General features: G+C 30.9%; 1 protein-coding gene across 1 annotated transcript in view; it reads right to left on the reverse strand.

The window, feature by feature from the left end:
- HOOK1 (hook microtubule tethering protein 1) overlaps positions 1-23,234 on the reverse strand; it is a 58,879-nt gene that overhangs the window by 5,016 nt on the left and 30,629 nt on the right. Inside the window, 12 exon segments of the mRNA XM_011377060.2 lie at positions 215-283; positions 2,376-2,477; positions 5,325-5,425; positions 6,048-6,130; positions 6,711-6,745; positions 8,456-8,549; positions 10,200-10,340; positions 11,937-11,997; positions 12,073-12,160; positions 16,666-16,776; positions 17,326-17,527; positions 18,623-18,763. Of these exon segments, the coding sequence (XP_011375362.1) occupies positions 215-283; positions 2,376-2,477; positions 5,325-5,425; positions 6,048-6,130; positions 6,711-6,745; positions 8,456-8,549; positions 10,200-10,340; positions 11,937-11,997; positions 12,073-12,160; positions 16,666-16,776; positions 17,326-17,527; positions 18,623-18,763 (1,228 nt within the window).

Raw genomic sequence — 23,234 nt, forward strand, 5'->3', positions numbered from 1 at the left:
AAACACACACACACACACAAAAAACAGAAGAGAATAAGGCAGAAAATACCTCAATGCGATGCATACAGCCAGGGTAACTTTTTTTCAGTTATACTCATAAACATGTATATGTACTGATTCGTGGTATAAGATATATTTCTTTCAATGGTTCCTTGTCAAAATGTTTGATAAACGCTGTTCTAAATATCTAATCATTAGCTGAATTTCAACTCACCTTATTATACCAGGCAGAAACAATGAGTTTTTCTTCATAATCACGGAATTTTGCTACTTTACATTCACTCTGGAAAAAGATATGAAGACTATTAAAATCCCAGAAATAACTCCAAATTACTAAAAATGGAATCATTTCTTCGAATGCTCATTATTGAGAGATTTGAGGAATGCATTCTGAGGTAAATAAAATTGTCAAAGTGTAAACTGAATCATGGAGAAATGCATGTACAACACCTTAGGAAAAAATAAAATTGTGACTAGTAAATATTTATTTCTGGATTTTTACTGGCAGAACAGATATTTAAGAAAACAATAACAACAAAAAACCCCAAGAAACTAGTGATTCTTATGCTACTGTCCCCTGTATCTACAAAAAAAAGCAACAACTGGCTTAGGTAACAAAGCACAGCTGCACCTGTGGAGGAGTCAAAATTAAGGAGAAAAAGGATATAGTAAAAAAATATCCCAGAAAATCCTTTAAAATCTCCTATAAAGCTTAGCATGAATTTTTCTCTCTCAATTCTTGGTAACTTGTATACTAGATTGCCTGTGGCCATAGTTACATGCCAACTAGAGACTAACATCCATTTCTTAATTATCCTAACTCAGCTAATTTTATAATTTTTTTGAGTACCAGGTATAAGTTGGATCATAAAACATTATAATCTTGAAACGCTTGAATGTTCCTACAGCAAGATCATGATGATACAAAAAGCATACAAGAAATGAGGGAGGTAGACACCTTTCTTCTGGCTCAAACCCACTCCAGGCAAAGACTCTCCAGGAAAGATGGCAGACAGAGTAACCTCTGTTATTTACATTACTCTTCTCCTTTTTACTTTTTGCAGTGTGTACAGATGAATGCACATAAATTAATGGCCCACAGGCTGTGACTTAACTGAAGGCTTTTCTCAGAGCTCTAGAGTTAAAGGCACCATTTTATCATCATACTTGTTAGGAAGTTGTATTTCAAACATCAGCAATGGTGTACATTCTCATTGGCTTTCACTGGGAAGTGAGTAGTCAGAGCGACTTAGATTTCTGAGATTCAGCTCAAGTTTCATTATTTTACAGATGAGAAAACTGAGGACCAGAGAGGAAAGGTGACAATTTAAGCAAGTTACCAATAAAGCTATAACCCTGGCCTCTGATTTATGTAATATTTAGTAAAGTACAGAGATATAAGATACAGCCTCTGCCCTCAATTCACTCTGACACAATCAAAAAGAAAAATGCTACTGTGAAATGAATTCATGAGTTCAAAGTACATAAAATCGCTAAGAAGAGAACTGACTAAGGAATACAAAAAAAGCTTCTTAGAGGAAGAGAAATTTGAGTTGGATCCTGAAGAATAAATATTATTTGTTCAGAAAGACACCCCTAACCAGTGCTTTTTACAACAACTGACATGAATATATAGAATTCAACATGGCTCTGCAGCTACACACATTATTGTGAGAAAGTATATACTGACTTCAATAACAGCATCACCTCTCACAACAATATAAAAGCAGTAGTTTTGAAAAACACTTTGCAAAGGAAATTAGAGCATGCCCAATTGTAAAATCTAAGAATAATTCCATACTGACATACTTAACCCAGCTTGTAAAAATGATATAATCACTGACACAAAAATAACTTTAAAATTTAAAGACTCCACTAATTAATGAGAACATGCCGTTTACCAACATAACTTTGCAAGATTAATAACAGACTGCCACTTTAGTTCAAAAGTTTACTGGGATTTTGAAGTACTTCCTTCTCTCATAAATTCCAACTGGAAAGTTTGTTTGGGTTCAGGCGAGGAACAGGGAGGAGAGATAAGATATATCTGGTTAACTAAGTACAGTACCCTTTTTAAAAGGTGAGCTTGGTTTCACATCCACAAATTTTAAAAGGAACATTACAACAGGACTCTATCAAAAACTAAGGGATATCCATATGACTGGCTGTTATAGAGGGAGAAACAATGCAGCAGGGTACATAAACTACAGAGTTTATGGGCTAGTGAGATGCTCCACAATAAACATATTCAGTGCGAAGACATTATGTTTCTAACATCTTGTGAAACTTGATCATTAATGGCAAATGTATGAGAGCAGTTAATTGTCGGGATTACCCATAATAATTAAGAGAATGAATGAATATGAATGTTTTACCTCCAGAATCTCAATTCTTCTCTCTTTTTCTGCCAACTGCTTTCTAAGTAGCATTATTTCAGCTGATGCTGGATTTAACTTGGGATCTAAAGTTTTTATTACCTGTTTAAAGAAAAAAAAATTACGTTCACTTTATCTTAGCAAATATTGAAATACAAGAACATAGTCTATAAAATCGAGGTAAGTATAAAATCATCCAGAAGTGGCCCAAGAGCTAACTATAGTTTGTCTTACAATCTAATTTGAATAACAAAATTACTTATTCTATAGCTGAGAAATGATACAAAAATTTAGTACGAAAATGGGACAATCCCCATCCCAGAATCAAATTTCCCTTCTCCGAAACTCAGTAAACGGAGATAGTTATTTAGTCTTATCAAACTTTGAGCACTGAGGAACCCTTTCCACATTTATCGAACTTAAGTATTTTTAAAAATATTAAAATTCAATAATTATAATGGAACTTGCTGATTGTACAAGAGTAATATTTGTACATTAGCAGCAATCTTTTTTACTACCACTATCTAGTTAAATGTGATCTAAAATAAGATCAGTATAATAGATATTAATGATTTTGTCTACAAACACTAGGTTGGTGCTCAATCACATTTATGAAAATTACTAAAAGTTTTGTAAAACAAGATGTTTGATCAGAATGTTGTTCAGAAATGTTTGATCAGAATGTTGTTCAGAGATTTAGCTAAACTATGTAGACAGCAGTATGGCAGGAAATCATTTCAGAAATGTCAGGAATAAATTACAAGCAAAATGAGAAGTTTCCAATAATAAGGCCATCTGTATGATGTAATTACAAATCTACTAAAAATATTTAAAATTATTTAATGAGGTAGGAAAATGTCATTATTTTACAGAGTTAAAGAAATACTAGAAAGCAATATGTCTAACAATCACTGTGGTTCATTCAAAATGATTTACTGAGTGCCAAATTCGGTAGGCACTGCAACAGATGGGGACAGAGCAGTTTACAACAGACATGGTGCCTGCACTCATGGAGCTCATATCATACAAATAGACATATTAAATAATTAAATCATAATTTAATTACAAAAAAATCATAATTTGTTACTTGTAAGTAATAAAAAGTATGGTTGCGACTTTTCTATATTTTGTAAATTTTCTGTAATAGACCTACTTTACTATTGTAACCTCTCCTCTAAATGTTGTGAAAAAAAAAAAAGAAATTATATTTACCAAATAAGCAACTGTGTTTTAAATGATAGTACTGATGATGGCAAGAATATGGTATTGTCACTTTTTTTTTCCCAATTAGTTATAATCCTTTTAGAGAATCATTTAGAAATATATCAAACATCTTAATAAAATGTTCCTATCCTTTGACCTAATAATTCTTATTGACCCATTAAACTAGGAACAAGGTTAAGATAATAAACCAAAATAAGTCAAAAGCTTCCTGAATAAATATGTTGCCTATAGCCTTATTTCTATGAGCAAAAAAAGAAATGGAAATAATTTCCCACAGTAGGATGATGACTAAGTAAACTATGATATATCCCACACAACTGAATATTATGCAGTCAGCCATTCTTTTACTTTTGCAAAGTCTGTTCTATAAGTGTGATGTCTATCTTGTTTAGTGCTGTGTTCCCAGTTGCTTAGTATAATATGTACTCAATAAATATTAAATTATATTTATACAACACATGAGGAAATGATTTTAAGTTTTAAAAATACAAATCACATAAGATATATATACAACACATACATACGTGTGTGTGTGTGTGTGTGTGTGTGTGTGTGTGTGTGTGTGTGTGTGTGTATGCATATAATGGTCAAAAAGCATAGAGAAAATATGCATTAAAAAATTCATTGTTAAGAAAATGTACCAAGAAGTTAATAACAGTTGTCTCTGGGGACCTTTCTATACTTTACACTTCTTACTAAAGGCATTTATACTTTTGTAATGGACATACACTAAACTGGATGTTTACCAAGTCCTGCTTTCCTAGAAGCTGAATGTGGCTACTGCCTGAGTTCTGCTCACTAAAGTGAAAATAAAAGTTGTTCGCACTGTTTCTAACTTGACTTGTTACATATCTCCTATAGAATCTGTGCTCTCTTCCCTCATCTACCAGTTGGACAATGTCAAGTGAACTTGGAAATTCTATGTGGAAGAAGGCAGAGCCTTCATCAGCTTAGGGCTGTGAATGACTGCATAGAGCAGAGTACCTTCTCCACTGATGACTAAATTTTGTGTGATCAAAAAGTAAACTTCTATCTTGTTAAGTCTTAAGATCTTGGGGTTTATCTGTTGCTGCAGGATTATTTATGCCTTAATGAATATTATATAAAACTTAAACATAAAAGAGTAGACATTTACAGTATTTTAAAGCTTTGTCATAAAATTCTCTTTTTATTCAGTAAATAGAGTACATTGGCATTTGCTGAGTGAGAACACTTACAGTTAATTAGGAAAATGCATGGTATTCACGGAAATAAAAGATTTTATAAAAACAGTGCTTACAGATAATAAAAAGTGTAAAATAAAGAAAAAGAATATTTAGCGTGGTGAACATTACAACAGTGTTGAACTGTCTAATGTAGACAATGCTAAAACAATTTCAAACAAGTTTGAAAAGCTAAATTTTCACAAACAGCAAATGGGCCTTCCTTTTAAGAGCTACAGATGTCATATATTAGAGTAGTCATTTTCTCTAAGGAAGTCTCTACAGTCCATGTTTAAACTGTTTCTATAAGCCATGTATTTGCTTTATCTGATGCTGATCAGTGAGAAGGAGACAACACAAGGATTGACATGGAGACAGACACACCAGGAACCTGACCAGCAAGGAAGGGTAGTGGGGAGCAAGGTGACAATGATTTATATACAAGAGCAGTACAAACAGGTGGAACAGGCCTGTTTATAACTTGACTCACAAAGACTTGAATTCTGTAAAATAAGTCACTCACATTTCTTGCTTTCTCTAAGTACATTTTGTATCGTTCCTCCATTGCTTTCATATCTTCGTCTTTCTTCTGAAGAGCAGCTTCAAGTTCATTGATCTTTTGTGCTATTGTTGAAAATGAAATGAAACATGACCAATTACTACCTATTTAATTCTCCATCCTCACACAAAAAATATTTATCATATTTTTTTCTAAGGACTGATAAGAGAACACAGAGATAGATATCTTTTATTTATTCTTTGTAGTAAATTCTTACCTAAAACTTTTGAACTACAACAATACATCCTTGATCATTTTGTATTATTTTTTTCTTAAAAAATATTTATAATCTGCTTTATCTAGTTATTTCTCTCCTTTCTACCAAGTATTTCAATGAGCAAATATATCTTACAATGTAAGTACAATCATCATAAGAGAATATAAAGCATTCTTTCTATATACTGTTCGAAGTTCATTTTAAATTCTTTTATTTATAATTTCATAGTATTAATTCTATTATATTTTATAATGTTTGATACTCCTACATATACATCAGTTCATTTATTAGATTTACTTTGCCTTTTTGTTTTAAGATTAGATCATTTAATTTCTTAAATCACTAAAAATTATCATGGGACTTATTTGCAACATATGTATTGATGCATTGTTTGAAGACTTATACACAGTTAGCGTGTCCGTCAACTAAAACAGTAAAGTCCTTAGATTCAGGTTTTTATAAATACCTACCATTTTGGTTTACATCTGGCTGAAGATCTTCAATGAGCTCTTGTTTCTTCTGTAATTCTTCATGGACCTCTGTTAGTTTTTCCCTAAGTAGTGGAAAGAACATGGAACTTTGGAGCCAAACAGATCTAAGAACGAAAACTGGTTTCTACTATATAACACTAGTGGACTAAGGGCAAGTCACTTTCTGATCCTCAGTTTCCTCACGTGTGAAAATGGGAATAACACCTGCCAAATATTATAGAGGTTGTTGTAAAGATGTAAACTAGTTGGCACATGATGGGTGCCAAAAATGTTAAATTTTTCCACCTCACTATCTCTGCTTTCTAAGAAAGTTTAAGAAAATATTTTATAGGATAAATATCCTACATTTCCACATAATCTAGCTGTGATAGTTGCCTGCTTTATAAACTCTTCAAATGACATTAATAATAGAGAAATATTGAAGTTTGGGATCATTGGCATGCAGGCTGAACCTTTTTACATGTTTTTCTTTTCACTTTTTGGTGGCAGTGGTGAATGTTCAATTGGCATTTGCTTTTATAAAACAAACAAAAAAGCAGGGTATTTGCTTTTATAAACAAAATCAGAAAAAGGATATTAACTTTAGAAGCTTTTAAAACCCTTCCCCTCTCATATTTGAAATGAAATATCAGTTTTACTTACATATGAGCTTCCAACTTCTGCTTTAGTTTGCTGGACTATAAAAATTAAAAAAAGGTGCTGTAAGATAACTATCGTGGTAAAGATAAATTTTCCAGATGTTAACATCTCTTTACCTCTTTTTGAAGGTGTATTATTCAAAGTTAGAAATGTCTTAAAAATTTGTATTTCTAATAATAAACTTGTAGAACATAAAATTTTAGGTATTTTTTCACTTCAAAGGGGAAACGAAAGGAGACTAGGAAATTAGAAGAGTACAACGGCAGAAGAAAAAATGCTTCAGATTTCTGAATGCAATGCAAATAACATTTGAACTTGAAGAAAAAAATAGCAAATGCAAGATAACTGTGACATATGGAGGAGTATCAAACACTTAAATGCCTAAAGAATCATTTATTTAAAATAAAAATTTTAAGATTTTAGGCTTTTAGTGAATAGATTTAAAGAACTAAATTATCTTATAATTTAGTGAACAGACTTAAAGAACTAAATTACCATTATAAATGCAAGCACTTTAATATTGACATCAAAATGAAGCAACTGAATTTTGTTAAAAAATAAAATGTAAAACATAAAATTTCCTCTTTCAAAAAACAGGAATTTAAATCACAATAGTAGTTCTGTATCTCTACTGAATAGCTATAGCGGTTTAAAATATACAATCTAAAACATAATTTAGATACCAAAAACTTTAAAAAAATAACGAAATTTTAAATCTTTAAAACACTGCAATCCAAAATGTACTCCCTCAAATAAATCTGATTTAAAAGTATTCCCTAATGTGCCTTAAAAATATATTTGTATTAGAGAGGTTACAATACCGTATATATGCACATATGAGATGCCGCCATGCATGAGACGATTTCTATTTTCCAAGCCCCCAGGGAAAAAAGAGAAAATCACATAAAGCATAAAAAAGACAGAAAGGAAATGTAACCCTTTCAATCTTCCTCTTCATCTCTTTAATACTTACGCTCCCCTAGTTTTCTCCCCTTCAATAACACAAGTAGAATCGCCTACCATTCTATCTAATCAATATCTGCCTAACACATAGCTAGTCTTATCTTTTTATTGTTGTTTTAGTTAAATATATCCCTCTATTGATTATTACTTCTTTCCTCTTCTATATACAGAGATCAAACTATAAAAAACATTGGTAGGCATATTTAGGCTGTCTGATCTCTTCTAAGTCCTCATATTTCTGCCTTCACAATATCTGCCATCAAAATCCATTAGAAGTGGCAGGTCACGAGTCACTATGGAAAGAGGGAAGACATAAGGGATAATGTACTCAAGACTGCATTAAGGTTTCTGTCCTTTTGGAGGGTGGTATGAAATACTTCTTGGATGTTCTTTTGGTAGAAATCATTTTCTCATCCTTTTCCTATTAGAAGTTTTCCTCAATTCTGATTGCTGCTTACTCTCACTAGGTTTTTCCTCAGGCCAGCCCTTTTGTGATCCCAGCAGAATTGTGAAGAACTCAATTATAGCATGTTATCAATCTGGAATTACCATGAACTTAGGTATAGCTGTTGAAGTAGGATAGAAATCACCTTCCAATACATATGATCAATGTATAGGCTCCAAATTGGCAAAATCACTGCATCTGTTATGCAGATATATACGGTATTTAAGGGTATCATTAATAATAAGAGTAGCACGTTCAAATACAAGATGAATTTGGGCATCAGGAACTATTATAGAGAGTCCATACACAGCAGAATTAGTACAGTTTTTAAGTTACTTACACTTTCTCCTTCAGACTTTGAGCCTTGTTCCTGTAAAGACTTCTGGAGGTCTTCAATCTGCTGCTGTAATTCTCGGATGCGCTCTTTGCTCAGCCTATTTTAATATGAATCATATGTGTTTATTTGTATTGAAAGTCAAAGTAATTAAGGATCTATAAGCTGCATTTATGCAATTTAACTCATAAAATATACTTTTAATAGCAATAACAAATGCCAAACAATCAACTGTAGCTAGGTATAATATATAGTATATAGAAGTCTGTTTTCAAGGAAAAGAAGACATTTTTATCCTGAAAGCACATATACCCACATTTAAAAATTTGAAGTACTTTATGTGTCAGTGGCAAAAGCACAGCATTTCTGTACTGTACGCATTGGTATAAAAATGAGAAAACAAGCTCAATTTTCCTACAGTTGTATTTTTAATGAATAAACACGAAGTTTCCTTTTCTTATTTCAGATTTCACAATGTACTGGGAGAAGAGGAAGGTCAACATTTTCCAGTTATTTCTTCATGACTTGTTATTGAAGAGACTGGCGCTAGTAACTAGTGCAGATTTTTAACTTGGCATCATCTCATTCCTTAAAGCCCTGCTTAAGAGTTGTCTCCATTGGAAGTTACCAGCTAGATAGCATCTGTCCGACTCTCTGTATGACTCTTTGTTTCTCTGTCTCTCTGACTCTCCCTCTAATTATATATAGAAATATATAAAATTTTTCACCTGTCTATCTTCCTATGTTAACTCTCTAAAAACTGAAACTTAGTATCTCCAGTGTCGAATGATATTGAATTGTATAGGATATAATCTTTAATGGTCTCTTCAGAAAGCTAAAATATTATTGTTTTTTAACTGCAGTTGATGAAATAATATACATACAAGTATGAGAGACAAGGCTCAAATGTCTCTAAAATTCCTAGTGGTCTCTACAATCCAATAAAGAAAGGTTGGTCAAATAAATCTAAATACCCTTACTATAAGTATGCTATTTATAAGGGGCAGATTAGCATTGTGGTCAACAGCAAAGACTGAGGAGTCATATTGACAGAGGGTTCAAATGTAGGATCCAGAACTGATGAAACTTTAGGTCAGTTAATCTCCTTTTACCTCAGCTTCCTTATCCATAAAAAAAGAGATAGTCATAGTTATTACTTCATAGAGTTATTGTGAAGACTTGCTGAATATAAAAAATGTGCTTATAAAAGTACCTGGTATATAGTAAGCACTACATAAATGTTATTTTTTTTTATATGACAATCTTTGAACACCTCATTGGTATCAGATAAGTACACCATTTACTTTAAACACATTATCTGTTAATATTCATAACCTGCAATTAGGTATCACCTCCAATTTATAGCTGAAGACACCAAGTGTTTATTTAAGTAACTTGCCCAGAATCAAATAGTTTAAGAAGAGATGGGATTCAAATTTCACTCCACAACCTGTCCCATCTATGCACCACACTGCAGTAAAAAGCCAGAATGTCATTCGTTAAATTTTCTGTCAATTGTGAAGACATCCAAATAAAATTCAAGAATAAGCAACCTGATTAACAAAGTCTGATAAAAGTAATGGGTAGTGAGACTAAAAATAAAAATAAAAAAAAAAAATAAAAAAATAAAAAAAATCTTCTTCTAAAAATCCTAAATATTTTAACTACAATGATATTTTCCACTTCTGTGAATCAAGACTTTGTCATTAGGTAATTAAATCACCATGCCAATTATAAAGGAGTGAGTCACCTTTGCTCTGTTTCCAGTTCATTCATCTTGCGGTGCTTCTGTTCTAGCTGCTCTTGAAGTTCTTCAATACGTTGGTTCTCAGTACCTTCCTGCTGTAAGCGAAGCATCTTATTTTCATGCTGCAGTCGAATAAACACCTCCCTGATGATGAAAAGTAAAATTTGTTTTTAAATGCCTTAATGTAAGAGTTTTTATATTCTTTTAGAAATAGGAAATTCCTGTCCACTCGATAGCTGTTGTTTTAAAATATTACTAAAGCTTCTTAAAGTTTTTAAGAAAAAACTATATACATTGTAAAACTAAGTCTCGAAATACAAGTAGTATATTTTTAAAGGTATAGATATGATTATGTTATATATCACTAAATGTTTATTATGCAAATTCCTAACAGATAATATGAATTATTTTACTTTGATAATTTTGAAGTTATTTGCTAAAGGTAGTATACAGCATATCCTTAGAAAACATACAAAAGAAAAGCAATAGATTTAAGGAACTATAGTTTGACTAAAATTTTTAAATATACTTTTATGATAATGGCAGTCATAGGACTATTTCCAGAATTTTTTGATTTTAGAAAAAAATTAATTAAAGGTTTACATACATGTTTTTAAAATGCAAATGATAGAAATGGTATTAAATGTAAAAGTAATGATCACCTACCTGCTGCCCTCCTAAGTCACATTCCACAAAAGCAACTAATTTCAATTAATCTCAATTTTTGTTCTTTTTAATGCCAGCATCATAAAGTTAAAATAGGCTCATCTTTTAAAAACAATATTAATATCACTAGTTATTAATAACTAAAAAATACAAGTTGGTTTCCAGTCTAGCATGTAAGGATCTATATTTTAACCGAAAACTAAACAAACTTAAAATTAATGACTTCGTAAACATTATGCTCAGTGAAAGAAGTCGGTCATAAAAGGCCACATATTGTATGATTCCATACATATGAAATGTCCAATGGATAGAGACAAAGAATAAATTATAGGTTGCCTGGGGATGTAATTAGAGGGAAAGCAGGAATGGAGAAATACTTATAGGTACAGAGTATCTGTTGGGGAAGATAAAAAAGCTCTAAAATTTGATAGCAAGGATGGTTGCACAACTCTGTGATTATACTAAAACCTTCCAAACTACATTTTTAAACATATGAATTATGTTTCAATAAAGCCATTTATAAAGAGTAGAATCTGAAGTAATGAAATAAAATTGTTGTCCCTAAAATGAAAATAAAACCATAAAAATACCAATTAGTCAAATGGCTATAAGTAACATAGCTGTAAAATACCAAAATACCAAGATAAAAGTTGAGTGAAGAAGGGACCCTAAGGTTTGTATTTTATTTAACTTCTGCTTAATCCTCCTGCTATTATTGACAGCTCCTCTCTTCACTTTTTTTTTTTTAACCAATGAGGATTTGAATGTCATGTATTAAAAGAGTTTTCCATAGACTTTAAGGGTAGGTAAAGAAATTCAACACAAAAAAGGTCATATTATAAAAACCAGAATATATCATTGAGCTGGTTTAGAAATTTTACTTCTGATAAATTTAAAAACTGTTATAATAGCAATAATGATATGTTAGAAAATTCAACCAGATGAGACAAAATAATTTTGAGCTCTATGACTCACAAAATGAAAAGTTTAAAAGGCTAAAAAATTTACCAAAAAAAAAAAGAGTCGCATTTCTAATATTAATTATGGATTTTCAATTAATAAAAACAAATTTACCTGTATTCCACTGGCATAATCTCAGCAGCAAGATTCTCGTAACTCTTTGCAGCAGATGCATCTAAACAATAACAAAACAGATTAACATTTCAGTAATTCTACCATTAAAGAAAACTCTTCTAAATCCAACATTTACCTGTTTGGTTTAGGTGATCCTGCTGTACTTGGGAACATCGCAGCTCTTCATTTGTTTCTTTCAGAGTATCACGTTGTTCTATTAGTCTCTAAAAAAGAATTATTTAAGCAAAACATTTAATTCTGCCCATAGGCAGTGTATTTTATGCTTACAATAATTTATCTTAACAAGTTAATTTGGTAATTGTTGCTTAGTTAATTAAAAATTTTAGTAAGTTTTAGTGCTAAGGGCTAATTTTCTCTTGCATAAATCCCATAAATAATGGTCTTAATCTTTATATAGCACAAAGCTTGTGATTTCCCTATTAGACAGTTTATCTTTGAATAAAATGAATGTAATTATGCAATGGAGTACAAATATGTAATTGTAGAGTAATAAAAGAAACATGGACTTTGGAAGCAAAGAGGTCATGGCTGGAATTCCAGTTTCACTATTTACAAGCTATATTACCCAGGGCAAAGTATTCAATTCTTTGGCTTTAGTATCCTTATCAGCAAAATGAAAATATTGGTACACAAACCCTTGCAAAGGTGTACTGAGTAACAAATGAGATGAGGTTTGTGTCAAGTACCTAGAATACAGTCTGGTGTGTAAAAGATGATGGAAACATTTCTTTTTATCCCTGCTCTGAAATTCTACTGAAAGAAGTAATAAGTAGGATCCTGAAAGTATGAATTTGTAAAAAAAAACACTATTTCCCAAAGACAGCATGCTAGGACTTCATATCATTAGCTGTATCATTTCAGAGCCCACAGCCAATGACAAATTTCTATGTTCTGTATAAAATGCTTACGTTTAAATCATTTTCTCAGAACTTGAAAAGTACTTTTGAATATAAAATCATATTTTAAAAGTTACATTCCAAATTAGTAAAAAAATCCTATTTAGTCCATTATGTGGATCAAAACAACCTAATAGTAAATTGGTAACTGATTCTAGGAGTCCTGAGGCTGGAGTCCACAGATGCCTTAGGGAGTCCACAGATGCCTTAGGGACCGCTGAACACTATAAATTATAATTATAGCATGCATGAGGCCTTCTATAAATCTGTTTCTTCATAAATACAATAAAAACATTATTATATTTGCCTAAATCAATTTTTCCAGAACTCTGGAAATTAACCGAAGGCTTGCAATGATCTGAGGAGGATTTGTTAAAGAAAATCTACTAAATCTCAAAACGGTGAGCCTTTTGTTCTTTCATCTTGCCTTACTACTATCACCCTTTCCCCAGCTTTGGAGTAGCCTTGAAAATCAGCAGCCTCTCAATCACTGTAGCTGTGAAAGTAGCATCTGAGCAGCCACTAGAACAAATATGGATATAGAACTCCTCCTAAAAAGCCCTATCTTTAGACATTGTCACTACCTGACCTATCTTGCAGAGCCCTGTAAAACCCCATTCATAGGTATTTTTCATCATTTGAGCTGATTGGTGCTTGCTGTGCAAAAAAATCTCTATTCCCAAGGCATCTGTCAAAAATAATCACCTGCAATTAATTATTTATCACTACAGCTGCTACAGGCTGTGATGCCAGTTAGGGAAAACAAGAGCATGGCCAAAAACTTACAAGGAAGATCTGAGAAATGAGATATCCAAAAGAAATTTTCAAAAGCTCCGACATATTCCTGGAGATCCGGGAGGCCAGTTATATGCAGGGCTGTGTGTATGCCCAGAAAAAACCTGGGAGGGCCTCAATGTCTCAGCTCTGGATAAACTTGAGGTCTTTTGCAAGCAGAAAATAGAGGCAAAGGCAGTTTTAAACAGCTAAAGATGAAATGAAAGTGTTTTCCAAAATACAAACTGATTCCTTTTGCAAAGCATGGGAGAGATATTTGTTCAAGACATCTATGAAAATACCTGACAAATCATTAACTGACTTCAATAGTAACTGAGCAGAGAATTCAGTGGCTGCACATTACGAAGAATGCAGATTTTACATAATTAGTCCAAAACAGTCACTAAAAACCCCCAGCAACAACAACAAACCCTGAGGTTGGGGGAAATCTGATTTCCAGGGTTGAAACTATTTTATATGATTTTCAATGTCATATTTTCAACAAAAATATAAAACACACAAAGAAACAGGAGAGTCCACACATAAGAAAAAAAACAAAACAAAACATTCAACAGAAAGTCAATGAGGTTACCAAGTGGGTGGACACATTAAACAAAGTTTTTAAGTGAGCTAAAGCCTTAAAAAGCACGAAAAAATTTCCCAACTCATTCTATGTGGTATTTGCCTTGAAAACAAAACCAGGAAATGACATAAAAAATAAAAAATAAAAAAAAACCCCTACAAATCAATATACTTTATAATATAGATGGAAAAATAATCAACAAAATACTAGCAAACTGAACCTAGCAACATTTAAAAAGGATTATACACTATGACCAAATGGAATTTACCTCCAGTGCAAGAATGCAAACTGGTTTAATATCTAAAAATCGATGTAATATATATACATTAATACAATAAAAGACAAAAATCACATGTCATCTTATTGACCCAGAAAAAGTATATGACAAAATCCAACACCCTTTCATTATAAGAACATGCAACAAACAAGAAATAAAAGAAACTTCTACAACTTGATAAAGGGCATCTACAAACAAAACCCACAGCTAAAAAGATACACAATGGTGAAAGAGTGAATGCTTTCTCTCTACTATCAGAACCAAGAGAACAGAATCCACTCTTGTCATTTGTATTTAACATTAGTACTGGAGGTTCCAGCCATGACAATTTGACAAGAAAAAGAAATAAAAGGTATTCAACTGCTAAGGAAGAAACAAAACAACTTCTATTTGCAGATATCCTGATCTTGTTTACAGAAAGTCTTAGAAAACCCACTAAAAACTATTAGAAATACTAAGTGAATTCAACAAGGTTGCAAGATATAAGATTAATGTGCATTAATTGTATTTTATACATTTCAATTGAAAAAAATCCAAAAATAAATTTGAGAAAATAATTTCATTTGTAATAGCAACAAAAAGAATAAAACACTCAGAAATAAAGTTTTAAAAGGTGCAAGTTTTTTACAATGAAAACTACAAAATATTGTTCAAAGAAGCTAAAGACAAATAAATGGAGTGCTATCCCACAATCAAGGATCAAAAACAATACTATGAAGGTAGCAATGTTTCCAAATTGATCTACAGATTCAGGCAATCCTTATCAATATCTCAAGCTTGCTCTCTTGTAGGAATTGACAATGTGATCCTATACAGAAATATAAGAGCCCCAGAATAACCAAAAAAATCTTTAAAAAGAATAAGGTTGGAGAACTCATACTTTCCAATTTCAAAACTTAATACAAAGCTACAGTAATCATGACAGTGTGGTACTAAGATAAAGCTAGACACACAGATCAATGAGAAAGAATTGAAAGTCCAGAAATAAACTCTTAGATTTATGGTTGAATAACTTATTTTACTTTAAAAAAAAATTAATAGACACTTTATTTTTGTAGTTTTAGGTCTGCAGAAAAATTGAGCAGAAAGTACAGAGTTTCCATGTACTCCCTTCATCCTCCCCCAATCTAGTTACCTTTTCTATTAATATACTGCATTAGTATGGTTACTTTTAAGAATTGATAAGCCAATATTGATATACTATTATTAACGAAAGGACAGTTTATATTAGGGCTTACTCTTTCTATTTTACTTTTGTGAGTTTTGACAAATGTATAATATATCCATCATTACAGTATCATGGCCAATTGATTTTTAACAAGTGTACAAGGGCAATTCAATGGAGGAAAGAAGAGTCTTGTCAACAAATAGCACTGGGACAACTAACTGAATATCCATACACAAAAGAAGGAAGTTCGGCCCCTATCTTATACCATCTACAAAAATTAATTCAAAATTGATCACGGACTAAAAATAAAAGCTAAAACTATAAAACTAACTCCTAAAAGAAAACATAAGAGTAAATCTTTCTAACCTTAGGTTACTCAATGGTTTTATAGAAATATTACCCAAAAAGCACAAACAAAAGAAAAAAATAAATAATTATGACTTCATCAAATGAAAAACTATTCTGTAAACAATATAATTAAGAAAGTGAGAAGACAAACCCACAGAATGGAAAAAATAATTGCAAGTTGTATATCTGACAAGGGACTTGTATCTAAAATACATAAAGAACTTTTACAACTCAATGGGCATAGGGGTTCTTTTTAGAGTGATGACAGTGTTCTAAAATTTGATTGTGGTGATGGCTGCGGAACCCTGAATATACTGAATTATATACTTTAAATGGGCAAAGTTATGGTATGTAAATTGTATCTTAATAAAGCTATTTAAAAAATCACATTTATGATCTTTGTTCTCAAGGAGTTGAGTCGAGAGTTGGAAAACAGGGACCAAGACATATGAACTTGTTCGGCTTCGTTATTTCGTCTTCCCTTGTGAAGGTAACTATCAAAACAGCATGAAGAGTTTTTACAACATTTTCCTTTACAACAATAATTTCAATTTTGGAGAAAGATGACTGGATGATATCACTTCTCTTCTTAGAATAGCAAGAGTCATATTAAAAACTAAAAGCAGACAGACATATTACTTATCAATTATATTTATGTTTACCTCTTTTTCCTTCAGTAAAGCTTCATGTTTTTCTTCAAGCCGCTTCATTTCAAATGCTAGTGTGTCTGCCCTTTTGGATTCAGAGGAAAGTTTAATGTGTAGATCCTGAACCTTTTGTCAGAAACGAAAGTAAAAAACAAGAGTATATGATACTGATAGTTTTACAGAGTTCAATATATAAGAAATTGAGTGTAAATAAAATTTATAGTAAGACTACAGTGTATTCTAAATATTTGTGGAAACAGCATGTAGATAAGAATTAACATAAATTTAAAAATATACAACCAACAATTTAGCCAAAAATAAACAGCCAAGCTTCTACACTAATGTTTCTCTAGGTTGTTTGATAAATAACGAGAGAATATTTTAGGTTATAGCTCCATTATCTAGGTATTTATCACTGATTACCAGAAATGCAAATAAACAAAAAAGTGGTCCCCCAAAATATATAAGCTCAGAAGCCAATAAAAATGTAAAAGACTTAGATAACTCAAACTCAATTATCGATCCTTGAATTAAAATTATAGAAATTTAATCATAAGTTCACAGTTGACTAAGGCAATGTTCTTTTACTTCTATGCCATCCTTTAAGCATCAAATAGAGTAGCAAAGTTGAAGTATTTCAATTTTAATAATTAAAAAAATTAAGATATTTCTTACCTGTCTCTTGTATGTTTCTAATTGTGTACGTGCTGCATTTGCCTTCTTCAATTCTTCTTCTAAGCTGACTGTATTATGCATATACATCATGTTTGTTTCCTGTAAAGTTTTCACCTGCTTCCGAAGGTCATTCAGATCCTGTAGCTTCTGACGATATATCTCAACTGTTGACTCCAGTTTATTTGCTTTATCAGAGGTAGTCCTATAATAATAAATATTAAATATTACTGTGTAAAAACTGGTAAATGCACATCATTTTATTCTGACTGTAAAATGAGTCTTCCAAATAAACTATAAAGTAGCAAAAAAGAAAAAAGAAAATAGAGGAATTATAAATTTTGGGAGAACTTTGGAAACAGACTCAGGGCTAAAATTCTCTGAAGCTCTGCCTTTTTGTTATAAAGGCATCAAAATAAAAAAATGTTTCAAATTTAACACACTAAGTTATCAAACTGTTCTATATATATTAGCACAATGTATAAAAATGCACGGTTTTGTAAATGTAATTGGACAATTCTAAGCTGCTGTGTAGCTTATGGCCTATAGTGTGCATTCACTTAGTATAGTTTTGTTCCACGTATATGGTATGCTTAAGAAGTTGATTCAACTTATAATTTGTCCAGCAAAGCACTTTAGAGTTGTGCTTACCTGGTCAACTTGGCTGGAACAAAAATAAATAAATATACTAACCATACCACTTCACTATCACATGCAGGTTCAAAGTAATGGTTATAAATATTTTGTTTCAAATGGATATTAAAAACTGTGTAACAAAATGGCTAATTAAAAAAATAGAAAAAACGTGGATAGTGTGCGTGAGTAGTATTTCATAGACAAAAACTAAATATAAATTTTATATTGTCAAATACAGTAAGAGAATCCTTGCATGACCCTGAAATAAATGTTAGGATGCTTATCTATATTTATCTATATTTTACTAAATGTTAAACTATGGCTTATAAAAATGCATTTCCTTACATAAAAATTTCACAGGATAAACTAATGAGTACAAGGAGGCCAAGCAAATGTATCTAAAAGTAACTCAGCTTAAAAATTTTAAGAAAAAGGTATCATTTAGGATTTTGCTAAGAAACTGTCCTAACAAGAATTAATATCATCTTTAAACTGCAATTATTATTAACAAGTATAAAAGAAGTAAAGACCAGGAGCCTGGATAAAAACTAATCAGTATTTGATACAAAGGGATAACTCTAAAAAACCATGATTAAAATGTGGAATATTAAAATGACTAAGTAATAACTTAGAAGTGATATGATTATATTTAGATATGACATACCTAAGAACATCTATTTCATCTTTCAGGGCTCTTGTTTCCTCAGCAAGACTAGTCAATTCATCATTCCTATGCTGAAATTCAATTAGTTGCTTTTCAAGTTCTTCACAGTGAACACGGTAATCATCTTTTGCAGCTTCAAGTCTTGCATAAAGAAAACAAATAGGTTGTTTATGATGTAATTTCCATCATTTGTTTTCTTACTGAGACATGAGCTTATGAGATTTCTAAATGTTTTGATTTTTAATTCCACATTCAGAAGAAGGAAAGGTAAATAATAAGAAACTTTTGGGTTCCTGGTTTGAAACGAATGAGAAGTAAACACTCTCTTTGGTTATTTTTAGTTCAAACAGAAATCTTAATTTCAAAAGATGAAGAGAAAATGTATAGGTACATATTAAAATTATCGAGAAAATATACAGTATATAAAGTGGTAAAATATTAACTCTAGGTACACTGGTGATAAATTGAGGATGAATACTTCAAACCCTATAGCAACAAGAAGAACTAAAATGACAATACAGTGATTAAAATCAAATATTAAAAAAAATTATTTGATCAACTCCAAGAAATGCAGGAATGGAACAAAAGAATATATATGAGAAATGAAAATAGCATATTAATAGACCTAAATATAACCATATCAAAAAATTACATAAAAGGCAAAGAAACCAAACACATCAATTAAAAAGGCTGAGACTATCAGACTGGATAAAAAAAGCAAGGCTCATATATATCCTAAATACAAGAGACTTTTTATATATAAAGACACAAAAATATTAAATGTAAAAAGATGTAAATAAAATACTATGCACACAAAGCAAAGAAAGTTGGGGTTGTTATGTTAATATATAAAAAAATATTTAAGAAAAAAAGTATTACCAAAAAAAATTTCATAATTATAAGTGTCAATTCATTAGAAAGACATACCATAAAAGTGTACATACCTAAAAAGTTTTAAAATACATGAAGCGAAACATAGAATCAAAGGTAGAAATCCACAAATCTACAATCATTGTTGAAAATTTTAACACGTCTCCCAATATTGATAGAAGTAAACAAAATACCAGTAAAAATAAAGACGGTATCTGAATAATACTATTAACCAGTTTGAGATAACTGACATGTACAGAACATGTCAGCCAAAAAACTATAGAACATACATTCTTTGCAAGTACACATGGAACACTCACCACAATAAAACATATGATCAGCAACAAAATAAGTATCCCAAAATATTAAAACTGAAATCTCATGGCATTTGTTCTCTAACCACAAGGAAATTAAATTAGAAATCAGTAATAAGGAGTCTAGAAAAGCCTTAAATATTCAGAAATTAAACAACACATTTCTAAATAATCCACGAGTCAAGGAAGAAATCGCAAGGGAAATTAGAAAATATTTCAAACTGAACAATAACAGAAATACAACTGATCAAATTTTGGAGGACATAGCTAAATCAGTGCTTGAAGAGAAATTTACAAAGCAAGATGTCTTGTTCCTGCTTAAAGCAAGAAAATAAAGGCTTATATTAGAAATGAAGGAAGGTTTAAAATTGATCACCTAAGATTCAATCTTAAGAGGCTAGAAAAAGAAGAGCAAATTTAAATCCAAAGTAAGTATAATAAAAGAAATAAAGAACAGAGGTCTAAAACTAATATGGAAAGCTAATAGAAGGTATTTGAAAGATTAATAAAATTAATGAATCCCTAGAAAGAGTAATCAAGAAAAAATGAGAGAAAATACAAATGACCAATACTGGGAATGAAAAAAGGAGATATCGCTACAGTTCCTACAGTCACTAAAGGGACAATAAAAAGAATATTATGAGCCAGTAAATTCAACAACGTAAATGAAATAAACATACACCTTGGGAATAACTTACCAAACTGACAGTAGATAATATAAAAAACCTGAAAAGCTCTATGGCCATTAAAGAAATAACCCTTGTCATTAAAAGCCCTTTCACAAAGAGGACCACAAGTTCTGAGTGTTTTATTTATAAATTCAACCAAACATTTAAAGAAGAAATAATATTCTTACATAAACACTATCAGAAAATAGAGGAGAGAATACTTTCCAATTAGTCTATACACTAGAACTCTGATAATAAAACTTGAAAGATATTACAAGAGAAAAAAGTTACAGACCAATATCTATTATGCAGATACAAAAAAAAATTCTTTCAATATATTAGCAAACCAAATCCAGTCAAATTTATATAAGATAATAAAATATGATCAAGTGATTTATCCCTGATATATAAGGTTTTTTAACATTCAAAAATTAATTGATCATATTAAAAGTATGAAAAAGAAAAACACTATCTTTTTAAGACAGAGAAAAATCATTTGACAAAAATCAACACCAATCAACGATAAAAACTCTTAGCAAGCCAGAAATAAAAAGGCACTTCTTCAAAATGATAAAAAGCACTCTAAAACACTCTATAGCTAGCTTCATACTTGATGGTACTTAATAGAATATTTTCTCTCTCAGACTAAGAACGAAGCAAGATGTCTGTTCCTTCTCAAAGAAAACAAATACAAGGCCAAAATAATAAAGGAAAGACATAAAGGTCTATTAATAGATTAGATAAGTGTAGATTTTAGAATTTTCTGCATAAACAAACTACTAGAATGAAGTCAATTAAGAAACTTTGCAAGACATAAAAGATTCAAAATACAAAAGTTTCAATATACAAAAAATCAATTGTACATCTGTATATGAGCAGCAACACTTCAGAATAATTTTTTAAATTGCATTTGTATGATAATATAAAATACTTGGGGATAAAGTTAAAGACAGATAAGCCTTCTAGGTGGGAAACAACATAACATCGCTGAACGGAATTAAAGACTTAAACGAAGATGACACAGTCACAGACTGATACCTTAACTATATTCAGAATTTCTATTATATGCAATCCAAATCATAATCACTAAAGATTTATTTTACAAAAACTTACTAGATGATTCTCAATTTTATGTGAAAATGCAAAATACTTATGATAACCAAAACGAATTTTGAAAAAAGAACAAAGTTGAAATACTTACATTACCTGATTTTAAATGACTTATTCTCAAACTACAGTAATCAAGACTGTGTCATATAGGCATAAATGTAGACAAACTGATCAATGAAAGAGAACTGAAAATCCAGAAAATGATCGAAATTTTATGGTTATATCATTTTTCACAAAGGTGCCAAAGCATTTTGATGAAGTTAAATAATCTCTTCAAATAATGCTATTGCAACTAGATACTCATATAGAAAAATAAAAATAAAGCTTGGCTCCTGCACCTCACACTATTTTGAAAAAAAAAAAAAAAATCAATTCAAGATGGACCACAGGTGTAAATGTAAAATATAATACTATGAAGGTTCTAGAAGAAAAATACTAGAGACTATCTTCATGACATGGGAGTAGACAAGATTTCTTAGAGAGAACACAAAAAGCACTAAGTAAAAAAACCTTTACTGTGAAAGACACCATTTAAAAATGAAAAGGCAAGCCACAAAATGGGTGACATATTACTGCACATATATCTAACAAAAGATTTATATCCAGAATATATTTTTTAAAACTCCTAAAACTCAATAATAAGACAAGCAATTCATTTTAAAAATAGGCTGAGTGTGAAGAAAATTCACAAATTATTAAATATTGCCAATAAGAACAAGAGAAGGGGTTTATCACATCATTAGTTATCAGAAAAATGCAAATTAAAGCCACAATTAGATATCCCTACAGATTCCCTGGCATAGCGGAAATTACAAAGACTGGTAAGACCAAAATATGTTATATAGGCAAAGAAACTAGAGCAACTAGCAGCAAATACAGCCAGTGGAAATATAAAATGGTATGACCACTTTGGAAAATGGTTTTCCAGTATCTTTTCAAACTAAACATAGACCTACCATGTTACTCAGCATTACCACTCTATGTATTTGCCAGTGAAAAATGAAAAAAAATATGTTCACAAAAAGTTTTGTATTCTAACATTCATACCAGCTTTATTTATATTAGCCCAAATTTGGAAACCCAAATGCCCATCTAAAGGAAAAAAGATAAACAAAATGTGGTATATTGTGGAATTATTCCACATAATGAAATAATACTTAGCAATAAAAATAATTAATTACTGATACATTCAACAACATGGCTAAATCTCACAAACATGCGGAACAAAAAAAGTCACTAGAGTTCACATTGCATGATTCAATTTATATGAAGTTCTAGATGAGAGAAAACAAATTTATGGTGAAAAATAATCAGAAAAGTAATTAGCTTCTGAGAGGTAGAGGTTGAGTGGGAAGAAGCATAAGGAAACTTTCTGTAGTAATAGAGATGATCTATCAAATAATAAAGGTGTGAGTTACACAAATGTCTATTTGTTAAAACATGCCAAATTGTACTCAGTATTTATTCATTTTACAATATGTAAATGTTACCTTGTTAGAAAAAAAATACTATAAACATACTGAAGTCCAGTATTAGTTTGCTTTTTACAAAGGTATGGGTTAACAATTCTTAAATTAGTTTCTGCGTGTTTTGGGATTGAGTAAATGAGTAAATATTCTGAAGAAAACTTAAGGCAAGTTTCTCACTGTT

Source organism: Pteropus vampyrus, unplaced genomic scaffold, assembly GCF_000151845.1.
Source record: "Pteropus vampyrus isolate Shadow unplaced genomic scaffold, Pvam_2.0 Scaffold305, whole genome shotgun sequence".
Classification (NCBI taxonomy): domain Eukaryota; kingdom Metazoa; phylum Chordata; class Mammalia; order Chiroptera; family Pteropodidae; genus Pteropus; species Pteropus vampyrus.